This window comes from Papaver somniferum, chromosome 4 (genome assembly GCF_003573695.1).
Source record: "Papaver somniferum cultivar HN1 chromosome 4, ASM357369v1, whole genome shotgun sequence".
Classification (NCBI taxonomy): Eukaryota; Viridiplantae; Streptophyta; class Magnoliopsida; order Ranunculales; family Papaveraceae; genus Papaver; species Papaver somniferum.
In genome coordinates, this window is record NC_039361.1 from 96,323,868 (window position 1) to 96,346,259 (window position 22,392).

Consider the following 22,392-nt stretch of genomic DNA (forward strand, 5'->3'; position numbering starts at 1 on the left):
CGAGTTGAGCCATTGACTCGATGAATTTTCAGCCCATATCCATTTGGCTTGCTGATTTGTACGCCCCTCTATGGGCTAAAGAAAACTTCCCTTGTTGGGCTTGGCATTTTGCACTATTTTTTGGGTTTGGCATTTGAACACCTAATTGTTTGTGCCAATCCATTGCACATTTTGGTTTAGCCAATTCCATAACCCATGAGGAAGATTCTAGAAGCATGCAGGACCAGTCACTGCAAGTGATGATAGGGAGGCATGCAAGGGCCAGTTACTACAGGAGGCATGCAAGGGCCAGTTATTGTAGGAGGCATGCAGGGCCAGTTATTGCAGGAGGCATGCAGGGCCAGTTACTGCAATTTATGCATGCATCTAAAGCGGAAATTTATAACATATAAATGGACCGGTTTACAACCCAAGGAGGTAAGCAACATTCCACACAAAACCTCCCATGAAAAACTCTGTCTAACTTTAGCATATGAGGTTTTTTTGCAGGTACCCCCCCTACATTGTTCAATTGGAGATTAAAGAAGCGGATCGATCTTCGACAAAATCATCATTAAATTCGTGTTTGGGGTACAAGTAATTTCACCTTACAAAAATTAGCGCCGACCAAGGTTTTCGAGAAAATATAATCGTGTTTTACCAAAAATCGAGTTATGGCAGTAGTCATACAGACTGCACGAAGGTCCGATTCTGATAGCGATTCCCAACAACGCAGGAGACGTGAAGCAGAAAGGCACGAAGTTGAAGTTCAGTCATCTCCAGCGATGAGTTGATGTGCAAGATGTTTCCTCAGTCACTGACTGGAGGAGCAATAACGTGGTTCAATAAGATCCTGTCACAGTCGATCGGTACTTACCATGAGCTGGTTGGAGCATTCTGCTCTCACTACAAGTACAACAAACGTGATCGGAATGGATGCCACACATTGTTCCTTCTAGGAATTCGGAAGGAGAAAAGCATTAGACAGTTCACTCGACGTTTCAAGCAAGAGTTGGCCAATGTGAAAGGATCCAATGATCAAGTTGTCATTGCAGCCTACAAATAAGCATACCAACATGATCAAAGAGGTGTTTACGGTTCATTGGTCAAGAGACCACCAAATACTATAGAAGATATGTATGATCGAGCAGAAGAATATTCCCGAGTGGAGGATTATACCAAAGCTCGAGAGACAAGAGATGTCAACAGATCGTCCAATCATCCAAATGATGGGAAGAAAGACAAGTCGAAGAACCGTCCGAGCGGACATCATAATGATCACGGTGAAGTTCGAGAGAAAAACCAAGATGAACGCATGGAAACTGGGTATCATAAATATCATATTATGAAGCTGACTCCATTGAACATAAATCTTACAGAGTTGTACGAGAAAATAAACAACGATTTGATCCCCCTCGTCCTTTGCCAGCGGAAACACGCGATAAACGTGATAGGAGCAAATACTATAAGTTCCATAAAGATCATGGTCACAAGACTGAGAATTGCCGCTCTTTACAGATCGAGGTCCAGCGATTGATAGATGTTGTAAAGCTACAAGAGTATGTGAAAAAGGATTTCGGGAAAGGTCCTGGACAGTTTGGAACAACACGTGTGATTAACGTCAGTCACGCCAGGATCCATTCAATGACAAGGCGGGCATCGGAAGATGAAACCAGGAGAAATCTCAGGCAGTTAAAAGAATGGTACTTGACAAATCATATCGATTTTTTCAATGGAAATGGAGCAGAAATTCGGGAGCTTAGCTGCACAAAGATCAAGTTCTCTGAAGCAGACATGATAGGTGTATATGCTCCCCACAATGATGCTATCGTTATAACTGCTTGGATTGGCATGTTCTGTGTACACCAGATTCTAGTGGATACAGGAAGCTCAGTAAGCGTGTTGTTTTCAGGAGCTTATTCCTCTATGAATCTCCCACACGACTTGATCGAAGAGGATGAAAATCCAATTATCGGTTTCAGTGGCGAAGTTACGAAGGCGATTGGAAAGGTGAAGATACCTATAACAGTGGATGGAAAGTCCGTTCTAGGCAATTTCTTGCTGCTTGACTGTAGAGCTCCATATAATGCGATTGTAGGACGGGACTGGATGCATGAGATCGGTGCAGTCACATCCTCATATCATCAATATTTGAAGTTTATGGCCCCTGAAGGAGTCGTGAAAGTTAGGAGCGACCAGATGGCCGCCCACAAGTGTCATGAGAGTACTATGGACGAGTACAAGAAGTCGAAAGTTAGCGGGAACCAAATCATGCGAGTCGAGCACAAATAGCAATTACAGAATCCTTTCCCTCCAGAATCATATATGGGAGAGGACACAGCTGAACCCCCAAAAGTTGAGAAACTGATCGAGGTCCAGATTGGAGATGAGAAGCACAAAACAATATTCGTAGGGGCAGACCTTCGTGCACATGAACGTGATGGTTTGATTACATTGCTAAGGGCAAACTCCGACGTTTTCGCATGGAGTTTTGCTGAGATGCCTGGGATAGATCTGAATGTAGCCTGCCACAGGCTAAATGTCGATGCGAAGTTCCGTCCAGTTCTTCAGAAAATCAGGAATATGGCACAAAGCAAAAAAGATGGAGTTACTGCAGAAGTCGAAAAGCTGCTGGAAGCAGGCTTTATTCGACCAACGCAGTATCCAAGCTGGATGTCAAATGTCGTACCCGTTCCAAAGAAGAATGGTAAAATTCGTGTCTATATCGATTTTACTGATTTGAATAAAGCATGTCCAAGTGATCTGTACCCACTTCCACGAGTAAGACATTTGGTGGATGCAACCTCAGGGTATGGGATACTGTCATTCATGGACGGTTTTTCAGGGTATAACCAAATACCTTTGTTCAAGGAAGATCAAGAGCATATTGCATTTGTGACTGACATAGGAGTTTATTGATATACTGTAATGTTGTTCGGGCTAAAGAACGCAGGGGCGACCTACCAGCATTTGGTAGATCATATGTTCAAGGATCTAATTGGGAAGTCGATGGAAGTGTATATCGACGATATGGTAGTGAAATCTGAGCAAAAGGAGTCGCAGTTTCTCTATTTGCGGAAGACGTTCGATATCTAGAGGCAATATCGTATGAAGTTCAATCCAGCAAAATGTTCATTCGGGCTGTCATCGGGTAAATTCCTTGGATATTTGATGATGCACAGAGGAATCGAGGCGAATCCGGAGCAAATCAGAGCCATCAGAGAGATACCATCCCCAAGAACGAAGAAGGAGGTCCAGAATCTAGCGGGACGATTAGCATCTTTAAATCATTTCATTTCACGCTCGTCGGATCGATTCAAACCATTCTTTGATATTTTGAAGAAAGCGGTGAATTTTGGTTGGACGGATGAGTGCGAGAAAGCTTTCAATGAGATAAAATAGTACTTTTCAACCCCCCAAGTTTTGGTGAGTCCAAAATTTGGACAACCTATCGGAGTTTATCTGGCTGCAACGGAGAACGCTGTAAGTGCAGTGTTGTTTGTTACAGATCCACATGAAAAGCCTGTTTACTTCGTCAGTAAATTTTTGACGAGGGCAGAAACACGGTACAAAAATATTGAGAAGATATCACTTGCATTGTTCCACGCATCTCGTCGCCTCAAACCTTATTTCCAAAGGAGGAAGATCGTTGTCTACTCGGAATACCCGCTGAAGAGAATCCTGGAACGTTCTGATGATTCTAGCCGACTAGCCATATGGTCAAATTTTCTGGGGGGTATGAAATCAAGTACGAGACCAGAACTGCAGAGAAGGGACATGCCCTGGCTGCACTGCTAGCGGATTTTCCTGTGGACGACATACAAACAGTTACCGAAGAAGAAGAGGTGTTGTCCAAACCCATAGAGCCAGCCACCGATCAGACTGGGGGCGAGTCCGTAATGGAGGTCGATATACCTGAACCTTTATGGACGGTATTAACTGATGGGTCATCAAATGTTGGTGGAGCTGGAGTTGAATGTGTCATCTTTACTCCCGAAGGTTCGAGGATCGAGAAAGCGACTAGGTTGGGTTTTCAAGCATAAAACAATGAAGCTAAATATGAAGCAGCAATTATCGGTTTAAAAGCTGTCAAACAGTTAGATGCGAAGAATGTGAAACTGGTAACTGATTCCATGCTAGTAGTTAACCAGTTTCTGGGGACCTACAAAGCCAAGGAAGAGAGGATGTCCCTGTATTTAGATCGTATGAGAGAGCTGGTAAATGAATTCGACCAATTCTCTATTGGGCAGCGACCACGGCTGGAAAACAGGCATGCATACGCTTTAGCATATATTTCTTCCGCGGTCGAAACTGATACAACTCGTTTCGTCGTAGTGGATTTCCAGGAGTTACCTAGCATCTCCTAGAGCCATTTTGTCCTGGCTCTCGAACACGCTAGTGGGGGCGAGAGGGCAACTACATCAGCACAGGGAGATACCAAGAACGTTGACATGGATGTTGACGGTCCAGTGATAGATGATTCAAGCAGTTCTGCAGAATACACTTCAGACTGGCGTCAACCTTATGTTCGGTATTTGACAACCAATGAACTCCCAGAAGATGAGCATCTCCCTTCAAAAGTGAAAAATAATGCTTGGAGATATTCAATGATCAAGGGACAGATGTACCGCAAACCTGTAGCTTTGGAGCCATTTTTGCGGTGCATATCAGCCGAAGAAGGGAAACAGATATTGGCGGAGGCTCATGAAAGAATATATGGCAACCATTCTAGAGGCGCAGTCTCGCGCACATGATACTTCTGGCCATACATGGAGAAGGATACTAAAGAATACGCACAGAAACGCGTGACATGCCAAGAGCACTCTCCAGTTCCTAAAAGGCCCGCCAACGAATTGCATCCAGTTTTTATCCCTGGCCATTCTCTATGTGGGGACTAGACATCGTCGGACCACTTCCCAAAGCTCCTGGAGGCGTTAAATTTGTACTAGCCGCTACTTATTATTTCACCAAATGGGTCGAAGCAGTGGCACTGGTACACGTTACCAGACATGACGTGAAAAGGTTCATATGGGAGAATATCGTCTGTAGATTTGGAATCCCAAACGCGATAGTATCAGACAATGGGAAGAAGTTCGATTCTGGGGTGATCAAATATTTTTGCAATAACCTGAATATCCTCCACAATTTATCATCTCCTTACTATGCTCAGAGCAACGGGCAGGCGGAGGCGACCAATCACGTTATTATGGAAAATTTCAAGAAAAGACTAGAGAAGGCGAAGGGAAAATGGACAAAAGAATTCCCTGGTGTTTTATGGTCCTATCGAACAACCCTAAAAAGATCCACTGGATTTTCACCGTTTACGCTGGCTTATGGGACAGAGGAAGTCATACCCACCGAGGTACATCTCAAGACTACCAAAACTCGTGCTGTAAAATCTGGGAAAAACGACAACATACTGGATCTGGATAAAGAGTTTCTATAAGAACAAAGAGAAACAACCTTACATCAGTTAGTCCGATACCAACAGGAAATCAAGCTGAGATATGATCGTAAAGTCAGAGAACGGTCATTCAAACCAGGAGAATATGTCTTGAAGAAAACCCAAGCTGCCACAATGGAACCAAACCGTGGGAATCTCGGAGCAAAATGGGAAGGTCCATACATAGTGGACAGGCCAACATCTCGTGGCGCTTACTACCTAAGGAACCTCGACGGTACTCAAGATGGTGAGCCATTGAAGTCGTGGAATTCGTTCCACTTGAAGAAGTTTTATCATTAGGAGTAGTTTCAAATCCTGCTGTGCTGCACTCTTTTTCCTTTATGATGGTTTTATCCCACGGGTTTTCCACGCAAAGGTTTTAACGAGGCAGCTGTTGTCGAGCAGTAGGTATTTATATTGTCATTTCTATTCAGAAATTTAATTCAACATTATTTTGGTGTTCCACACTTAAAAAATTGTTCGTGTTTAATTGAAAATTGTTGCGGACGTTCAAATCCGCAGTTAGCCCTAAGTGACAAAACAGTACAGTTCGAGTCTACTGTCAGCAACGACTCTGACACCTCGCAGATAGGGTGAATGCACAGTTCGAGCATTTTTACCCTATCCCAATTGTATCCCCGTCATAGGGGACAACAACAAATGTGGCGAACATTTTCACCTTTCCAGGCATGTGAAAATGTACACATCTCAAATCTGCGCGCATCTTGAATAGTAGGATTGGCCCCCTGCTCGAATTCAAGATAGCAGAAAAACTCAACTTTTTACTCCATGCGCGAGCAAAATGCAGCAGGGAAGTGCACCCTTGCGCGAGCATTGAGCAGCATGACACATAACATACTAGAGGCGAGTTATATGTCACCTCAACCACTTGGGGGCGAGATATATGACACTCCAGCGCATTCATTACATTCCTGGGGGCGAGATATATGACACTCCAGAAAATTGCAAATTCAATAGAATTGGGGAACCCAAACTTTTTTAACCCATAAAAAGTTATGGATTAAGAGGGGGCGATGTTTTTACCCCTAATATTCTACACAAAAAATGGGCTAACTTAGATCTACAAAGCTCCTCCCAAGCTAAGAACGGTTCATCAGGCTTAAGGTGTTTCCCTTGATTAGCCAAGAATGGCTATCTAGGCCTTACAAATACTCCATGTGCAAGCCCATGTACAACAAACTAATCTAGGCCTCACTAGCGAACACTCAATTCACAAGACCATGAGCAAAAACTCCAAGTTGGGCTAGAAGGTTCCATATCAGCAATATGCCACATCAGAAAATTGGACGAACAAGGATGTTCCACGTCAGCAGGATGGTCAGACCAGGGTATGCCACGTCAGCAGGATGGTCAGACCAGAATATGTCAAGTCAGCAGTGTCTTCCATGTCAGCAGACTGGTCGGACCAGGGTGTGCCACGTCAGCAGAATGTGACACGTCAGCAAATTGGACGAACCAGGGTGTGCCACGTTAGCAATGCCTGCCACGTCAGCAACGATTGTCCAACCAGAGATTAACACATCATCAGCAAACCACAGTCAGCAGCTGACTGGTTGATAGCGTCAGCAGGCAGGTCAGCAGCTGACTGGTTGATGACGTCGACAGATTTTGTTGGCATATTCTCTCATGACGTCAATATCGTCGACAGCAACAGTCGCCGACATCTTCATCTTCTCCGGCGCCTGAAAAGCAGCAATTGTCGGCATCTTCATCTTCTCTGGCGACGATTACTTAACGGCGGCCAAGCCTGGCGGCCGTGTTCTAGTGCAGCAGCATCCGTCCAGCCACATCTGTCCGGTAGCGGCCTCGTTCCAGTGTAGCACGAAGTAAGATAAATCCGTTCCCCGATTCCGTGCACCTCAGTGCATCCAGTTAACATACTCCCTGGTCTGTTTACGCCCCATTCTTGTAGACTAAGGGTTATTTGCGCCCCACCTTGTTGGATCGAGTCAGCTCGCTGAGCTAGCCGAGTTGAGCCATTGACTCGATGAATTTTCATCCCATATCCATTTGGCTGGCGGATTTGTACGCCCCTCTATGGGCTAAAGCAAACTTCCCTTGTTGGGCTTGGCATTTTGCACTATTCTTTGGGTTTGGCATTTGAATACCTAATTGTTTGGGCCAATCCATTGAACATTTTGGTGTATCCAATTCCATAACCCATGAGGAAGATTCTAGAAGCATGCAGGACCAGTCAATGCAAGTGATGACAGGGAGGCATGCAAGGGCCAGTTACTACAAGAGGCATGCAAGGGCCAGTTATTGCAGGAGGCATATAAGGCCAGTTATTGAAGGAGGCATGCAGGGCCAGTTATTGCAATTTATGCCTGCATCTAAAAAGGAAATTTATAACATATAAATGGACCGGTTTACAACCCAAGGAGGTAAGAAATCATCCACACGAAACCTCCAATCAAAACTCTGTCTAACTTTAACATCGGAGGGTTTTTTGCAGGTACCCCTTACACTGTTCAATTGGAGATTAAAACAGCGGATCAATCTTCGATAAAATCATCATCAAATTCGTGTTTGGGGTATAAGTAAGTTCACCTTACAAATAAATATTTAATCTCTAATTATCAAAAGCCCTAGGATACCTTGATCGCAAGAATATCCCGCTAATTTCCTCTTCTCATCAACAAACATATTAAAAGATGCGAATATGAATTCTATCCAAGAGAACAACCTAACGTGTAAAAGCACTAATCAAGTTTAATTTGCTAGATGTATTAAGTTCTATGAAATCAGGCCGATCAAATAAATCGAACGTGTAGAAGCACTGATCCGATTTAACAAAGGTTATGATCCACTTGTGACTACTAGGATGTATAACTACAAGTAATATTTACAATGATGCTACTTGCAATCAAAATTTTATCACTTTTGCGTATAATAAACTCTAATCTAGCAATAAAGATGAAAGAAAACTCAATCGATTCGCGACTCGACTAAACAAGCATTCAAATCATGTAACACTATTAATGGTGAATCATAAACGATAATATTGAGACAAAACTAACTCATCAAACCAAGAAACATGTTATGTGAAATCAACTTAATCCATAACCAATTATAAAATTCTAGCTAATTCATGGAGTTCATAACAAGAAGAGAGAGAAAGGTTTTCATGTTTCTAAACCCTAGAATAAAAGTAGAATCAAAGATAATAAAAAGATACTAGTTAAAAGAGATGAAACTTCTTTTATATCCTCTCTCTGCACCTTCAATTTCTTAACTTAGGTCGTACCCATCTTCTGCCAAGAGTCGGCTCCTAAAACACCCATCAGTCAAGCCCAGGTTCAAGTCCATCTAACTGGGTCTGAATCAGTTCACCTGTCTCAGTGGACTGAGTCAACTTGGTTCAACTGTCAATCTCATGGAACTGACAGTGCACTCCTTTGTTGAAGCATTTTATCCTTCACTAACACCTTCATGCCACAACAATAGTGATATCTTCCCTGCACATTACATCCATTCATTCAAACAAGTTCAATCCCCACACCGATCATCATTCAATGTTTCCGGCCAATTTTTCCAGCAGCGGAAACCACCACTGCACACAACATCATCTTCTTTTCAGCTCATCTTGACTGCAGTCTAGCTCATACCCATTCTGCAGCTTCTTCTTAGGTGCATTTCCTCATGTAATGAAATGATATCACCTCCATAGCTTCCAATTACAACTGCTCTGTAACATCAACCAATATTCATTTCTTCTAAGAATCCAGTCCACACCAATCTCAACCTTCAACTGCACATATTCCACCATCATCACCATCTTATCCCTGCAATTCTTCAGCCAACAACATTACTAATTCTCAACTGCACACAATCATTTTTAACTCCTTGCTTCTGGCTGCCAAGAACACGATTCAGTGAAACTTGAACCCATAATTTCAGTTCTTGCTTTGATTATCCAGCTGCTCATCTACTTGCAATGCAGCTGCAACTCAGTTCCTCGACAGCAACTATTGGAGATACTATAAGTCAAGTCAACAATAGTTGACTTGACCTTATTCTGTGTATTAATCATTGCTTATTCAAGGCATATGATTATGTCTATAATAGTTACGGTTTTATGTAATAATAACATAAGGTTTTCAAGATTTCTCATGGTATCTTTGGGTCTGATTCAGAGGACCTGATTTTTTTTTTCTCTGCTACACAATCTTTTTCAATTATCTTTTGCAAGCAGTGTATGAAACCCTCAACAATCTTTCTTAATAATTTTTTGGGTAGTTCGATTCAATAATCTTTTTCATCAATAATCTTTTCAGATTGAAATTAGGGTTCTTCGTTATTCATCAAAAAAAATTGGGTTGCAATTTATTCATGTCCGCTGCTAATCCTATGATTGTTTATACAAGTCGGAAGAATATGGCTACTAATGATGGTAATTTTACTATTCCTTTTACAAACATTAGTAATTTTTTTCAGAAAAATTGGATTCTTCAAATTTTCTTATCTGGCGAGATCAATTCGAGTCAATTCTTTACTCTGCTTCTTTGTTTGGTTATGTGAATGGAGATGAAAAAGAACCAGGTAAACAAATTACTGTTAATGGGGTTCTTTCTTTAAATCCAAAGTGTGTTTATTGGAAGAAGGAAGATTCTTATGTGATGAGTTGTTTGAAAGCTACATTTTCACCTTCTGCTTAAGCTGATGTACTTGGTTTATATACTGCTCGAGAAATTTGGTCCTATTTAGAAGTCAGTTTCAAGAATCAATTCATGGCTCGTAAAAGTATGTTAAGAAATCAGTTACATGGCTGTAAGAAGGGTAATTTGAGTATACAAGACTATCTTCAAAATATTAAATGCATTGCTGATTCTTTAGCTGCTATTGGAGAAAGGGTCTGTGAGTCAGATTTGATAATTTATGTGTTACACGGCTTAGGACGCGAATATGATAATTTTTGATTTCTGCACAAAATAGAGAAGTTCAATTTACTTTTGCTGAGATTAAACCTAGGTTGCTAAGTCATGAGCAATGGCTCACAGAACAGCATCAAGATACAAATTCTGGTTTTGATATTCAACATCCCTCTGGGTTTTATTCAAACAATGGTAGTAATAACAACAATGCTGGTAATGGTTATGGGAGAGGAAAGGATAAGTCTTCAGCAAGTGGAAATTATAAAAATAATAATAATACCAATAAGAATACTCATAGTTCAAATTGGAATTCTTTTGGGGATGCAAATGGAATGAGAGATTATTCTCAGGTTGAGTGTCAGATTTGTCGAAAAAAGGTCATTATGCTAGCAGGTGTCATTTCAGATACTATCCACCACCAATGTCTTCATCAAATGGTTCTGCAAATGTGGCTCAGCAACAACAGTTTCACTCACAAAATGGTTTTACAACTATGTAAGATGTACACTTTTCAAATCATGCTGCTCCTTCTACTTCTGAAACTCCACAATGGCTAGCTGACTCAGGTGCTACAACACACATGACTGGAAATGATGGCTTACTTCAGAATTCTTCTTCTTATAAAGGAAAAGACTCTGTTCAAGTTGGAAATAGTAAGTGCCTTGTTATTTCTTCTACTGGGTCATCAACTATTTCAACACCTACAGCTAGTTTCAGATTAAACAATGTGTTGTTAGTGCCAGCTATGAAACATAACTTGTTGTTTGTTGCTATGTTTACAAGATAGAATCATTGATATTTTAAATTGTTTCCTTATGGTTATTAAATTAGAGATTTGGATACTCATGCTTTGCTTTCTCATGGTGATGTAGTTAGCAATTTGTATCTTTTAAATCATTCTATTTTATATCCATCTAAACAACTGAGTTTGTCTGCCTCTTTGTCTGCTTCTTCTCAAGTGTGGCATGATAGGCTAGGTCATCCTTCTAGTATTATTATTCAAAAATTACAGTTATCAAAACAAATTCTTTTATCAACATCTCCTTTTTTATCTTTGTGTCATCCTTGTCAGTTTGCTAAGAGCAAAAAGCTTCCTTTTGATTTATCTTCTTCTCATGAAAATAAGCCTTTAGCCCTTATACATTGTGATGTATGGGGTCCAACAGTTCCATCTTTAAAAGGTTATAGATACTATATTGTCTTTTAGATGATTTTAGTAGATTCAATTGGATCTATCCAATTGAACTCAAATGTGATGCTTCTCAATGTTTTGCACATTTTAAACAACATACTGAGAATCAGTTTTCATCCAAAATTATTTCTTTTCAAGTAGATGGTGCTGCTGAACTTGTAAAAGGTTCTTTTAAAACTATTTTTTACCAAAGTGGTATTCAAATTCGTATTTCTTGTCCTAAAACTCCAGAACATAATGGTCTAGCCGAAAGAAAGCATAGACACATTACTGAAATGGGTAATGCTTTGTTGTTTAATTTTTTTTGTCCTAAAGAGTTCTGGTATGATGCTTTTTTGACTGCTTCTTATTTAATTAATAGAACTCCTACAAAAGTTTTACAATTTAAATGTCTTTTTGAAATTCTATTTGGCAACACTCCAGACTATTCTTTTCTTAAAATTTTTGGAACTATCTTCTATCCTCATTTAGCTACGCTAGAGCTGATAAACTTTCTCCAAAAACTGTTAAATGCATCTTTTTGGGTTATAGCCCTTTACATAAAGGGTATAAATGTTACAACCCAGTGTCTAAAAAGTCTTATATTTCAAGAAATGTGGTTTTTGATGAAACACAATTCTATTTTTTCATGTTCATCATCTGTGACCGATGTTTCTTTACCTGATGTTTCTTTGCCCTCTCAGACTTATTCTAGTCTTGATTCTTCCTCTTCTACTACTATGGTTACTAGGTCACAGAGAGGTATTTTAAAGCCTAAACTTGCACCAGATTTTGTTGCTCATTTTTCCTCCAAATATCCTATTTCAGCTGCTTTTACTTCTTTGTTAACTACTTTATCTGAGCCAAAAACATTTAAGCAAGCTATGAGTATTCCTGACTGGCAAATTTCCATGAAAGATGAATATGTGGCATTGAGAAATGATGATACATGGGACTATGTTTCTCTAGAGTCACATATGTACATTTTGGGATGTAAATGGGTGTATAAGATAAAACAAAAGCCAGATGGCACCATTGATAGGTTAAAGTCAAGATTGGTTGCCAAGTGTTATGATCAACAAGATTGAATAGATTTTAATGAGACTTTTAGTCATGTGGTTAAGGCTACAACTGTAAGAGTAGTTTTGTGTATAGCTTTAGCTTTTGATTGGCAAATCAGGCAATTAGATGTAAGTAATGATTTTTTGCATGGGTTCTTGAATGAAGATGTTTATATGACACAACTTCAAGGCTTCATTAATCCTGATTTTCCTTCTCACTATGTTTGCAAACTAAAAAAGAGCTTATATGGACTGAAACAATCTCCTAGAGCATGGTTTCATAGGTTTAGTTCATTTCTAATTTCATATGGTTTTAAGAAGTCCATTTCAGATAATTCAATGTTTGTATATCTTTCTCAGCAAGGTATAATGGTTTTGCTATTGTATGTTGATGGCATTCTATTAACTGGAAGTTCTTCAGTTTTGATTGATGATTTGATTGGTTATCTTAAGAATGAATTTGCTATGAAGGAGTTAGGAAATTTGGGATATTTTCTGGGTATTGAAGCTGTTAGAAGTTCTGATTCTATTGTCTTAACTCAGAATAAGTATACTTTGGAGTTACTATCTAAGGAAAATATGCTTGATAGCAAACCTTGTGATACACCAGTTACAAAGGGAGCAAGAGTGTCTTTACATGATGGGACAAAATTGGATGATGTTAGTGACTATAGGACCATTGTAGGAAGCTTACAATATTTGACTTTTACTAGGCTAGATATTTGCTTTGGAGTGAATTATGTTTCACAGTTTATGCATTCTCCCCACAGATGTTCATATTCAACTAGTTAAGAGGATACTGAGGTACTTAAAGGGTATAAAGGGTCTAGGTATTACTCTAAAGAAAGGAAATTTACAATGCATGAAAGCTTATACAGATTCAGACTGGGATGGCTGTCCAGATACTAGAAGGTCAACATCAGGATATGCAGTATTTTTGGGTGATAATTTAGTTTCATGGTCTTCTAAGAAACAACCAATTGTTTCTAAATCCTCAGCTGAAGCTGAATATAAATGCATGTCTGTGGCTTCTAGTGAATTGAAGTGGCTGGTTGATTTGATGTCTGAGTTACATGTTTCAGTCACTATTCCAACATTACTTTTTTGTGATAATACTAGTGCAATGGATTTAGCATCTAATCCTGTTTTCCATGCCAGGACAAAACACATAGAGATTCAATACCATACTATAAGGGAGCTGGTTGAGCAAGGTTTCTTACAACTTCAGCACATTGCTAATGAAGATCAAATTGCTGATATTTTTACCAAAGGACTCTTTTCTCCTACCTTTTCAAGATTGCTACATTCACTTATGAATACTTGTGTCCAGGAACAGTTACAGGGTACTCAGTTGCAGAATTCTCAGTTGCGGAATACTTCTTGTCATCTGACAGAGTTATAGTTTTTCTTCTTTTGTTTTTCCTTTTCTGTTTTCCTGTATTTTCAAACTGATTGTGTGATCCCTTATCAGTTTGAGGGGGTGTATTGGAGATATTATAAGTCAAGTCAACAATAGTTGACATTACCTTATTATGTGTATTAATCATTGCCTATTTAAGGCATATGATTATGTCTATAATAGTTACGGTTTTATGTAATAATAATCTAAGGTTTTCAAGATTTCTCAGCAACCATTAGCACCAGCTCTTCCATCTCATGTTCACAGCTGTGACCACCAGTCATTCCACACCTCATACATATCACCATACTCAGGTCACCATTACAATACATACTTGCACTCCAGCTGCAACCACTAACATCAACAAACCCATGAAAATCACCATCCAACATAACCCATCTAGGAAATAGCCATTCATTTCATCCTCAGCTCAAGAACTCCACCAAACTGCTTCAATTGAACCCATATTGCTTTCAGTTACATCCCATAGCAAACTTAATCCTTGAAGTATTGTAAGAACTGAAACCAAAACCACCAGCTCTACTACCACCTTGACCTATCCATAGCCTCACAACTCCATCCAGTTACAACAATTCAACTGCTGCAACACCCATTAGTTCTAGACTGCAGCAGTTCATCATCTCTTCCATTTCATGCTCTCAATCACCATTAACAAACCCATCACCTGATTCACCACCAGTTTCATTAATTGATTCGAATCCTCAACATAGCTCTCTGTTATAAAATAAAACCCAAATTTCTCACAAATTAACTGCGTCAGTCTTAAAATCAAAGATATCCATCACTAATGTCATCACTTGCCTGATTTCTTCACTAAAAACTATTTGCTTCTTGATCTGTAGAAACAGTGACAATCCCATGATAATCACCGTCTTCTGCTTCAATCAACAGAAGAATAATAGAATCTAACACCCTAAATCCTCTCTGAATTCAAGACTTCACCATTATTTCTCCTAAATCTGTCGTTCTTCGCTCACTCGGATCTGAAATACTGATGAAATGTAATGAAGAAAAACTGAAACCCCAGATCTGGTTTTAGGGGTATGTAATAGCTAAAAATGCTATTGGCATCCATTGCTCCGATAAAAACTACCAAGATGAGGTGCCCCTCTTTCTAACTTGTATAAATGATGTACATTGTCTGTTATCCTCGACTGGGCTCTGAATAACTCCAGTGAAATGACTATTTTACGCTCCAAATGGCTAATTTCTCATTCTTTCGCACCTAATAACTCTAAAGTACCTGTTTGTACCCGGAAATATTTCCAGGCACTAAACACGATGATTTTGGTGTTATTGATGAAAGCGGGGTTAATAACAGGAAATAATCAAGAATGACAAACACACGAATTTAACGTAGTTCGGCAAGTTTTGCCTACATCCACGGACGAATCCCCTTGGGGAGTGATGTTTTATTGATATCAGAATTATAATGGAATTTTTTCTATACTCGCTAGCCTAGCGTCGCCCCCAGGATTGTAATTCCCTCTATTTATACAAATGCGAATTAGGGTCTTCCCCTAATTGCCTCCTGGTCATAAACTGTATTAAGTTTCCATGCTTGCCTCTTGGCCATAAACTGCCCTATATTAATTCTCCATGAAACTGCATGAAACTGCCCTCCTGTATTAATTCTGTATGAAACTGCCATGCATATCTATTGACTTGCCCTGCATGCCTCCTGGCATTAATCTGCCCTGCATGTCTCCTTGTATTGATTTGCCATGTTGGCAGACTTGCTTGACTGGCGTAACGCGATGGTAGTATGGATGGATGCTGTCTGGAAGCACAACTGACAGCATGGTTAGAGACTGGCTGGCAGTGCGGCATAGTACTTCACTGGAAACTGGTTAGAAGCGCGATTGGAAACTTGACTTCAATAGTTGACTGACGGTTGACTTTGACAACTGACCTGGCATTGACTTCATGGAGCCCTGGACTTGCTGGTAGTTACTTCAATGGGTAGGATGGTGGCAGCTGAATAGTGGCCCAAAACAATATTCTGGCCCAGTATGGGGTATTTTTACTCATGGTACAAACATCGCCCCCTCTTAACCTCCAACTTGTTGAGGGTTAAGAACATTTCATTTCCCTTGATCAATGACAAAATTCTCCCTTAAGTGTGGATTAATTTTGCTAAAGTGATTGGAAACCTTCCCTTGTTGTTAGCGGAAATCATAATCAGGACGCCCCCAAGTGAGGCTATTGTGACTGGAAGATCGACGGACAACAGTTGAGTATGAACCGTTGTTGTATGCAAAAACTGGATTGAAGACCGGACAGGTCTGCAACGGTAACGTGATACTGGAGCGGAGTAGTGTTGAAAGTGAGCTGTAGATGTTGATGTAAAACTGAACTGAGGCAGTTGCGTAGAACTAGACTGGTAACAGTCGTTGGAAAAGATGAGCTATATTTGACGTCGCTCAGCTGGAATCTGTGTTGGATGTTGTTGTAAGCGAGACTTGAATTTGCACACTGATAGAAATCTTCGACCGAATTGGGTAGTGGTAGCTGTTAGCACTAAACTACTGTCAACAACATGCTGAGATGCGTTAATTGTGAACGAAAAGGCGACGGGCATTGGTGATATTCCTCAATAGTTGGGATTGTAAAAGACTTTGTGTGTTGTTGGACCTCCCATGGTCTTGGTTGTGCTACTGTATATGATATCGATCTTTATACGTCGTCAATAGTTATATGAATCAGGATAGCAGCAGCGATGTAGACTAGATCGCTATAGTTGTTGCGGAACTGGGTTGCAATTATTGCAGTAAACTGGACTGTGACAACCACAAAAAAACTGTCCTCTGCAGTAATGAGCAAAACTGGCTTTCAACAGCTTTGAACAAAGATGGTCTGCAGCAGCTGCGAACAAAGCTGGACTGCAGCAAGGAGCATAGATGCACTGCAGCAGCTGCGATCAGCTGGACTGTAGGAGCTGCAAACATAGCAGGACTGCAGCAGCGACGAGCAAAGTTGCACTGAAGCAGCTGCGATCAACTGGACTGCAGGAGTTGCAAACATAGTTGGACTGCAGCAGCAACGAGCAAAGCTGCACTGCAGCAGCTGCGATCATCTGGACTGCAGGAGATGCGAACATAGCTGAACTGCAGCAGCTTCGATCAACTGAACAGCAGCAACAACGAGCAAATCTGTACTGCAGCAGCTGTAATCAGCTGGACTGCAGGAGCTGTGAACATAGCTGAACCGCATCAGCGACGAGCAAAGTCCCATTGCAGCAGCTGCGATCAGCTGGACTACAGGAGCTACGAACAGAGCTGGACTACAGCAGCTACGAACATAGTTGCACTGCAGCAGCTACTGAGGAACTGAATTTAAACAGTTCGATAAACCTGAGTGTAACAGTTACAAATAAAACCAGACTGCATCAGTTGCGTCCAACTGAGTACAAAATTGATGAGCAAAACTGGACTGCCTCAATTGCATCCAACTGAGTGCAGCAGTTGCTTAGGAACTGGACTACAGCAGTTCGATCAAATTAGCTGTAGTTGTTTAACGTTACCGATTACAGTAATTGCGTCAAAATATTAGGGTGTATACTCGCCCCCTCTTAATCCTGTAACTAGTTGTAGGATTAAGAAGTTCAGGTTTCCCTTTGTTACAATTTTCATCAGCTGAATTTTGCATCGCATTTAGGTGCTACGTAACTCGCCCCCAAGTGTGTGGAGTGTTACACAACTGGATCTGAAAGATATACTTTAGACTATGAGGTGTTACATATCTCGCCCCCAAGTGATGGTCATCCACATTGGAGTGGTATGAAACTCGCCCCTAGAAGGCATCAATTGTCACGCTGCTTGATGCTCGCACAAGGGTGCACTTCCTTGCTGTATCCCGCTCGTGCATGGAATGAAGTTGAAGGTTTTTCTGATATCTGAAATTCGCGCAGGGGGCAAATCCCAATATTCCAGATTCGCACAGAATTGAGATGTGTGCATCTCCTCATGCCTTGGCATGTGAAAACGTTCGCCATATTGTAGGTGTCCCAGTGAACAAAAGTATGCATGATTATATGAAATGATGCAAAAATATTTAATTGTATTCGTACCTTATGAGATGTGGTATTGCGACTCTGTGTATATGTGGTAGTTAGGATGTCCACTGGATATGTTGTTGTTTCTCAGTGGTGATGATTGTCGAAAAGTGTGTTACCAAAAACGTTTCAGGCAACAACTCTTCCGAACTGTAAAATCAATTGAGTTGCTCGAGATCGATCTTGCTGCTGACGAACTTTCGAGGGAAAAATCGCGAACCATTTTGTTCTTGTGAATGGGGGTAACTTCACGACGACGTCATGCTGAAGAAGACGGTTCGAGCATCTCGGCTCTGTAACAACGGCCTTTTCTGATGTAGTTGGCTCAGCGTTTCGACTTGGCTCGACTTAGCCACTAGATTTTCTTCCAGACTGGATTGCACCAGTTGAATTAAAACTGGACTGTTGCAGTTATATTGGAACTGGACTGCAGCTGTTACTGCAGAACTGAACTAAAAAAATTGTGACAAAAACTGAACTGCGGCAGTTACAATCAACTGGACTGCAGCATTGCTGGGGATAACTGGACTACAACAGTTCGTTTAACTGGACTGTAGCAGTTTTAACTAGCACCGAACATGTGCGTGTTGAGGTTTATGAATCGAACCAGCACTCACGATCTTTACACACAGGCATGTTGTGGGTAGAAACTCGACGCAATAGCGTTCGCGAACATTGAATATGATATGTAGTTTTCACTCGATAGTGGTTGATGTACCGCTCGGAACCTCAAAAATAAAATTTTCCATAATCATGATTTTTCACTTCCATGTTGTAAGGAATTGAAAAACGGTTCCCTCGGTTCGGACATAAAACGAAGAAGTTATTGATGAAACAATATTTCTAAGACATGAACGTGTTAAGGCTGACGTGACATGATGACCAGATCAAATTGCTAACGTGGCATGCACTGACTGAACATGTTGATGACGTGTTGATCTGACGTGGCACTATTGACTGGACTACATGGATGACGTGGCACTGCTGACTGGACTACCTTGCTGACACGGCGCTGCTGACACAACATGTTATGACGTGTCGTGCTGACATAGCACTTCTGACGTGGCGCTGCTAACTCAACATATTGATTACGTGTCGAGCTGACATGGCACTACTGACTGGACCTACTTGATGACATGGCAGTCGATGACTGTTCAACTTCAACTAACGTGGGTGACAGTTCCTTAACGTGGGTGAAATTAACCTCTAATGTAGGTGGTGGTAACTGAATCTGGGTGAACGAAGCTCTAAAATGTGGGTGATAGGAGCTTAACGTGGGTGAATGAACTGCTAACATGGGTGAACAGAACTTGACGTGAGTGAAAGGAGATGCTGAAGTGGATGAACATGATTAGTAGCCTGATTTGGTAGTCGGGCAAGGCCGCCGGCTTAAACTGTTTAGTAAACTGTTAGTTGTTATAGACTTTCAGCAACTGTTGTCTGTTTTAGACCTTCTGCAACTGATGGATGTTTTATACTTTCAACAACTATGGATGGTTGGTTTTAAACTTTCTGCAACTCTTAATCGTTTTATACCTTCAGCAACTATTTTTGGTTTAAACTTTTCGGCAATTGTTTCGTGAATATCCATCGGCTTTGGCCGCCGAACTGTGCCGCCATTTTTTTATTTTTCTTGAAGCCTTTCGCAATGCTTTTATCGAACTGTGTTCTTTCCTTTTGAACTTTTTGTAACAGTTCTTCAACTGTTGTCTTTTCTTCTTCTAGTTTTTTGCAACAATCTTTGTGAACTGTTATCTTTTCTCCGAACCTCTTGTAACAATTTTGCTTATGACCTTTTATGGAGCCTTTCCCTAGGGTTTGCAAGCACCTAGAGATGTAGGAAATTGGATAACCCTGCGATCAATCGGACTGCAGTAACCGCGATTAGTTGGACTGCAGCGATTGCAAACAAAACTGGACTACAACAGTTACAATCAACTGGAGTGTAGCAGTAATTGTTGAGGGCATCCAAACTGGAAGTGTTTGGATGCTTTTCAAGAGAGATCTTTTTTTTTGGTTTTCGTCTTCCATCTCTGTCGTACGTGCATCTGGTGCAGGTAAATGATGAAATCCATTAGAGATAGGTAGGTTGACTACCGCTAATCATGATTGTGGTGATGGCGACGATCTTCGAACTTGGACATGCTGCCTCTAAGCTATCTGGGATGAAATTTCTTTGCAATGTAGACTTGTTATTGTTGTGGATCGAACATTCTGACAACAGTTTTGATGATGTTTCTACGCCATATTTTACCGTGGATCGAACGTCCTGGGGGCGGTTTCATTGGTCTTTGTAGTGATGTAGTTTCATCAGATCTCAAACAGCAAATCTGGACTGCAACAGTCGCGATCAACTGGACTGCAGTAATTGCGAATATCTAGTCTGCAGCAGCTGCGATCAGCTGGACTGCAACAATTACGATCAAACTGGACTGCAACAGTTACGAGCAACTGGACTGCAGTAGTAATTTTTGACGACGTCCAAACTACTTTCTCGCGAACTCGATTTTGGAGCTTTTTGTACTACTTTTCTCAACGGGAAAACACGATTCCTTTTCTTGTATTCCCCTTAGTCGGCGCTAATGTTTGTACCTAGAAATATTTCCAGGCACTAACACGATGATTTTGATGTTATTGATGAAAATAGGGTTAATAACAGGAAATAATCAAGAATGACATACGCACGAATTTAATGTGGTTCGGCAAGTTTTGCCTACATCCACGGACGAATCCCCTTGGGGAGTGATGTTTTATTTATATCAGAATTACAATGGAATTTTTTCTATATTCGATAGCCTAGACCTGCCCTGCCCCCCTTTTTGGGATTGTAATTCCCTTTATTTACACAAATACGAATTAGGGTCTTCCCCAATTTCCTCCTGGACATAAACTGCCCTATATTAATTCTGCATGAAACTGCCCTGCATGCCTATTGACTTGCCCTGCATGCCTCCTGGCATTAATCTGCCCTGCATGTCTCCTTGTATTGATTTTCCCTGTTGGCAGACTTGCTTGACTGGCGTAACGGGATGGCAGTATGGATGGATGTTGTCTAGCAGCTCAACTGATAGCATGGGTAGAGAGTGGCTGGCAGTGCGGCATAGTACTTAACTGGAAACTGGTTAGAAGCGCGACTGGCAACTTTCCTTCGATAGCTGACTAACAGTTGACTTTGACCATTGACCTGGCATTGACTTCATGGAGCCCTGGACTTGCTGGTAGCTACTTCAGTGGGTAGGCTGGTGGTAGCTGAATAGTGGCCCAAAACAATATTCTGGCCCAATATGGGGTATTTTTACTCATGGTATAAACATCGCCCCCTCTTAACCTCCAACTTGATGGGGGTTAAGAACATTTCATTTCCCTTAATCAATTAAAAAATTCTCCCTTAAGTGTGGATTATTTTTTGCTAAAGTGATTGGAAACCTTCCCATGTTGTTTGCGGAAATCATAATCAAGACGCCCCCAAGTGAGGCTATTGTGACTAGAAGATCGGCGGGCAACAATTGAGCATAAACCTTTGTTGTATACAAAAACTGGATTGAAGACCGGACTGGTGTGCAACGGAAATATGATACTGGAGTGAAGTATTGTTGAAAGTGAGTTGTAGCTGTTGATATAAAACTGAACTAAGGCAGTTGCATAGATCTAGACTGGTAACAGTCGTTGGAAAGGATGAGCTATATTTGAAGTCACTCAGATGGAATCTGTGTTGGCTGTTGTTGTAAGCGAGAGTTGAATTTGCAGATTGATAGCAATTTTCGACCGAACTGGGTAATGGTAGCTGTTGGCACTAAAATGCTTTCAACAACATGCTGAGATGCGTTAATTGTGAACAAAAAGGCGACGGTCATTGGTGAGATTCCTCAATAGTTGGGATTGTAAAAGACTTTGTCTGTTGTTGGACCTCCAATGGTCTTGGTTGTGCTACTGGATATGATATCTATCTTTATATGTCGTCAATAGCTATATGAATCAGGATAGCAGCAGCGATGTCGACTAGATCACTATAGTTGTTACGGAACTGGGTTGCAATAATTGCGGTAAAATGGACTGTGACGGCCACAAAAAAACTGTCCTCTGCAGTAATGAGCAAAACTGGGTTGCAACCGCTTTGAGAAAAGCTGGTCTGCAGCAGCTGTGATCAGCTGGATTGCCGGAGCTACGAACAGAGCTGGACTGCGGCAACTTCAATCAGCTGGACTGCAGAAACAATGAGCAAAGCTGCACTACAGTAGCTGCGATCAGCTGGACTGCAGGAGCTGCGAACATAGCTGGACTGCAGCAGCTTCGATCAAATGAACAGCAGAAGCAACGCGCAAAGCTGCACTGCATTAGCTGTGATCAGCTGGACTACAGGAGCTGCGAA

At 41.0% G+C, this 22,392-nt stretch overlaps 1 protein-coding gene across 1 annotated transcript; it reads left to right on the plus strand.

Annotated features, from left to right (window-relative positions):
- Nucleotides 1-1,114: 1,114 nt before the first annotated feature.
- LOC113272851 lies at nt 1,115-2,271 on the plus strand. Its single transcript, XM_026522645.1, has 2 exons — nt 1,115-1,305; nt 1,359-2,271. Exons 1-2 carry the CDS (start codon nt 1,115-1,117, stop codon nt 2,269-2,271), a joined length of 1,104 nt encoding a protein of 367 aa, XP_026378430.1.
- Nucleotides 2,272-22,392: the final 20,121 nt, after the last annotated feature.

Coding starts and splice junctions, on each gene's coding strand:
- LOC113272851 (XM_026522645.1), top strand. CDS start 1,115: ATGTATGATCGAGCAGAAGAATATTCCCGAGTGGAGGATTATACCAAA. Junction 1,306..1,358: donor GATGAACGCATGGAAACTGG/GTATCATAAATA, acceptor TAAATCTTACAG/AGTTGTACGAGAAAATAAAC.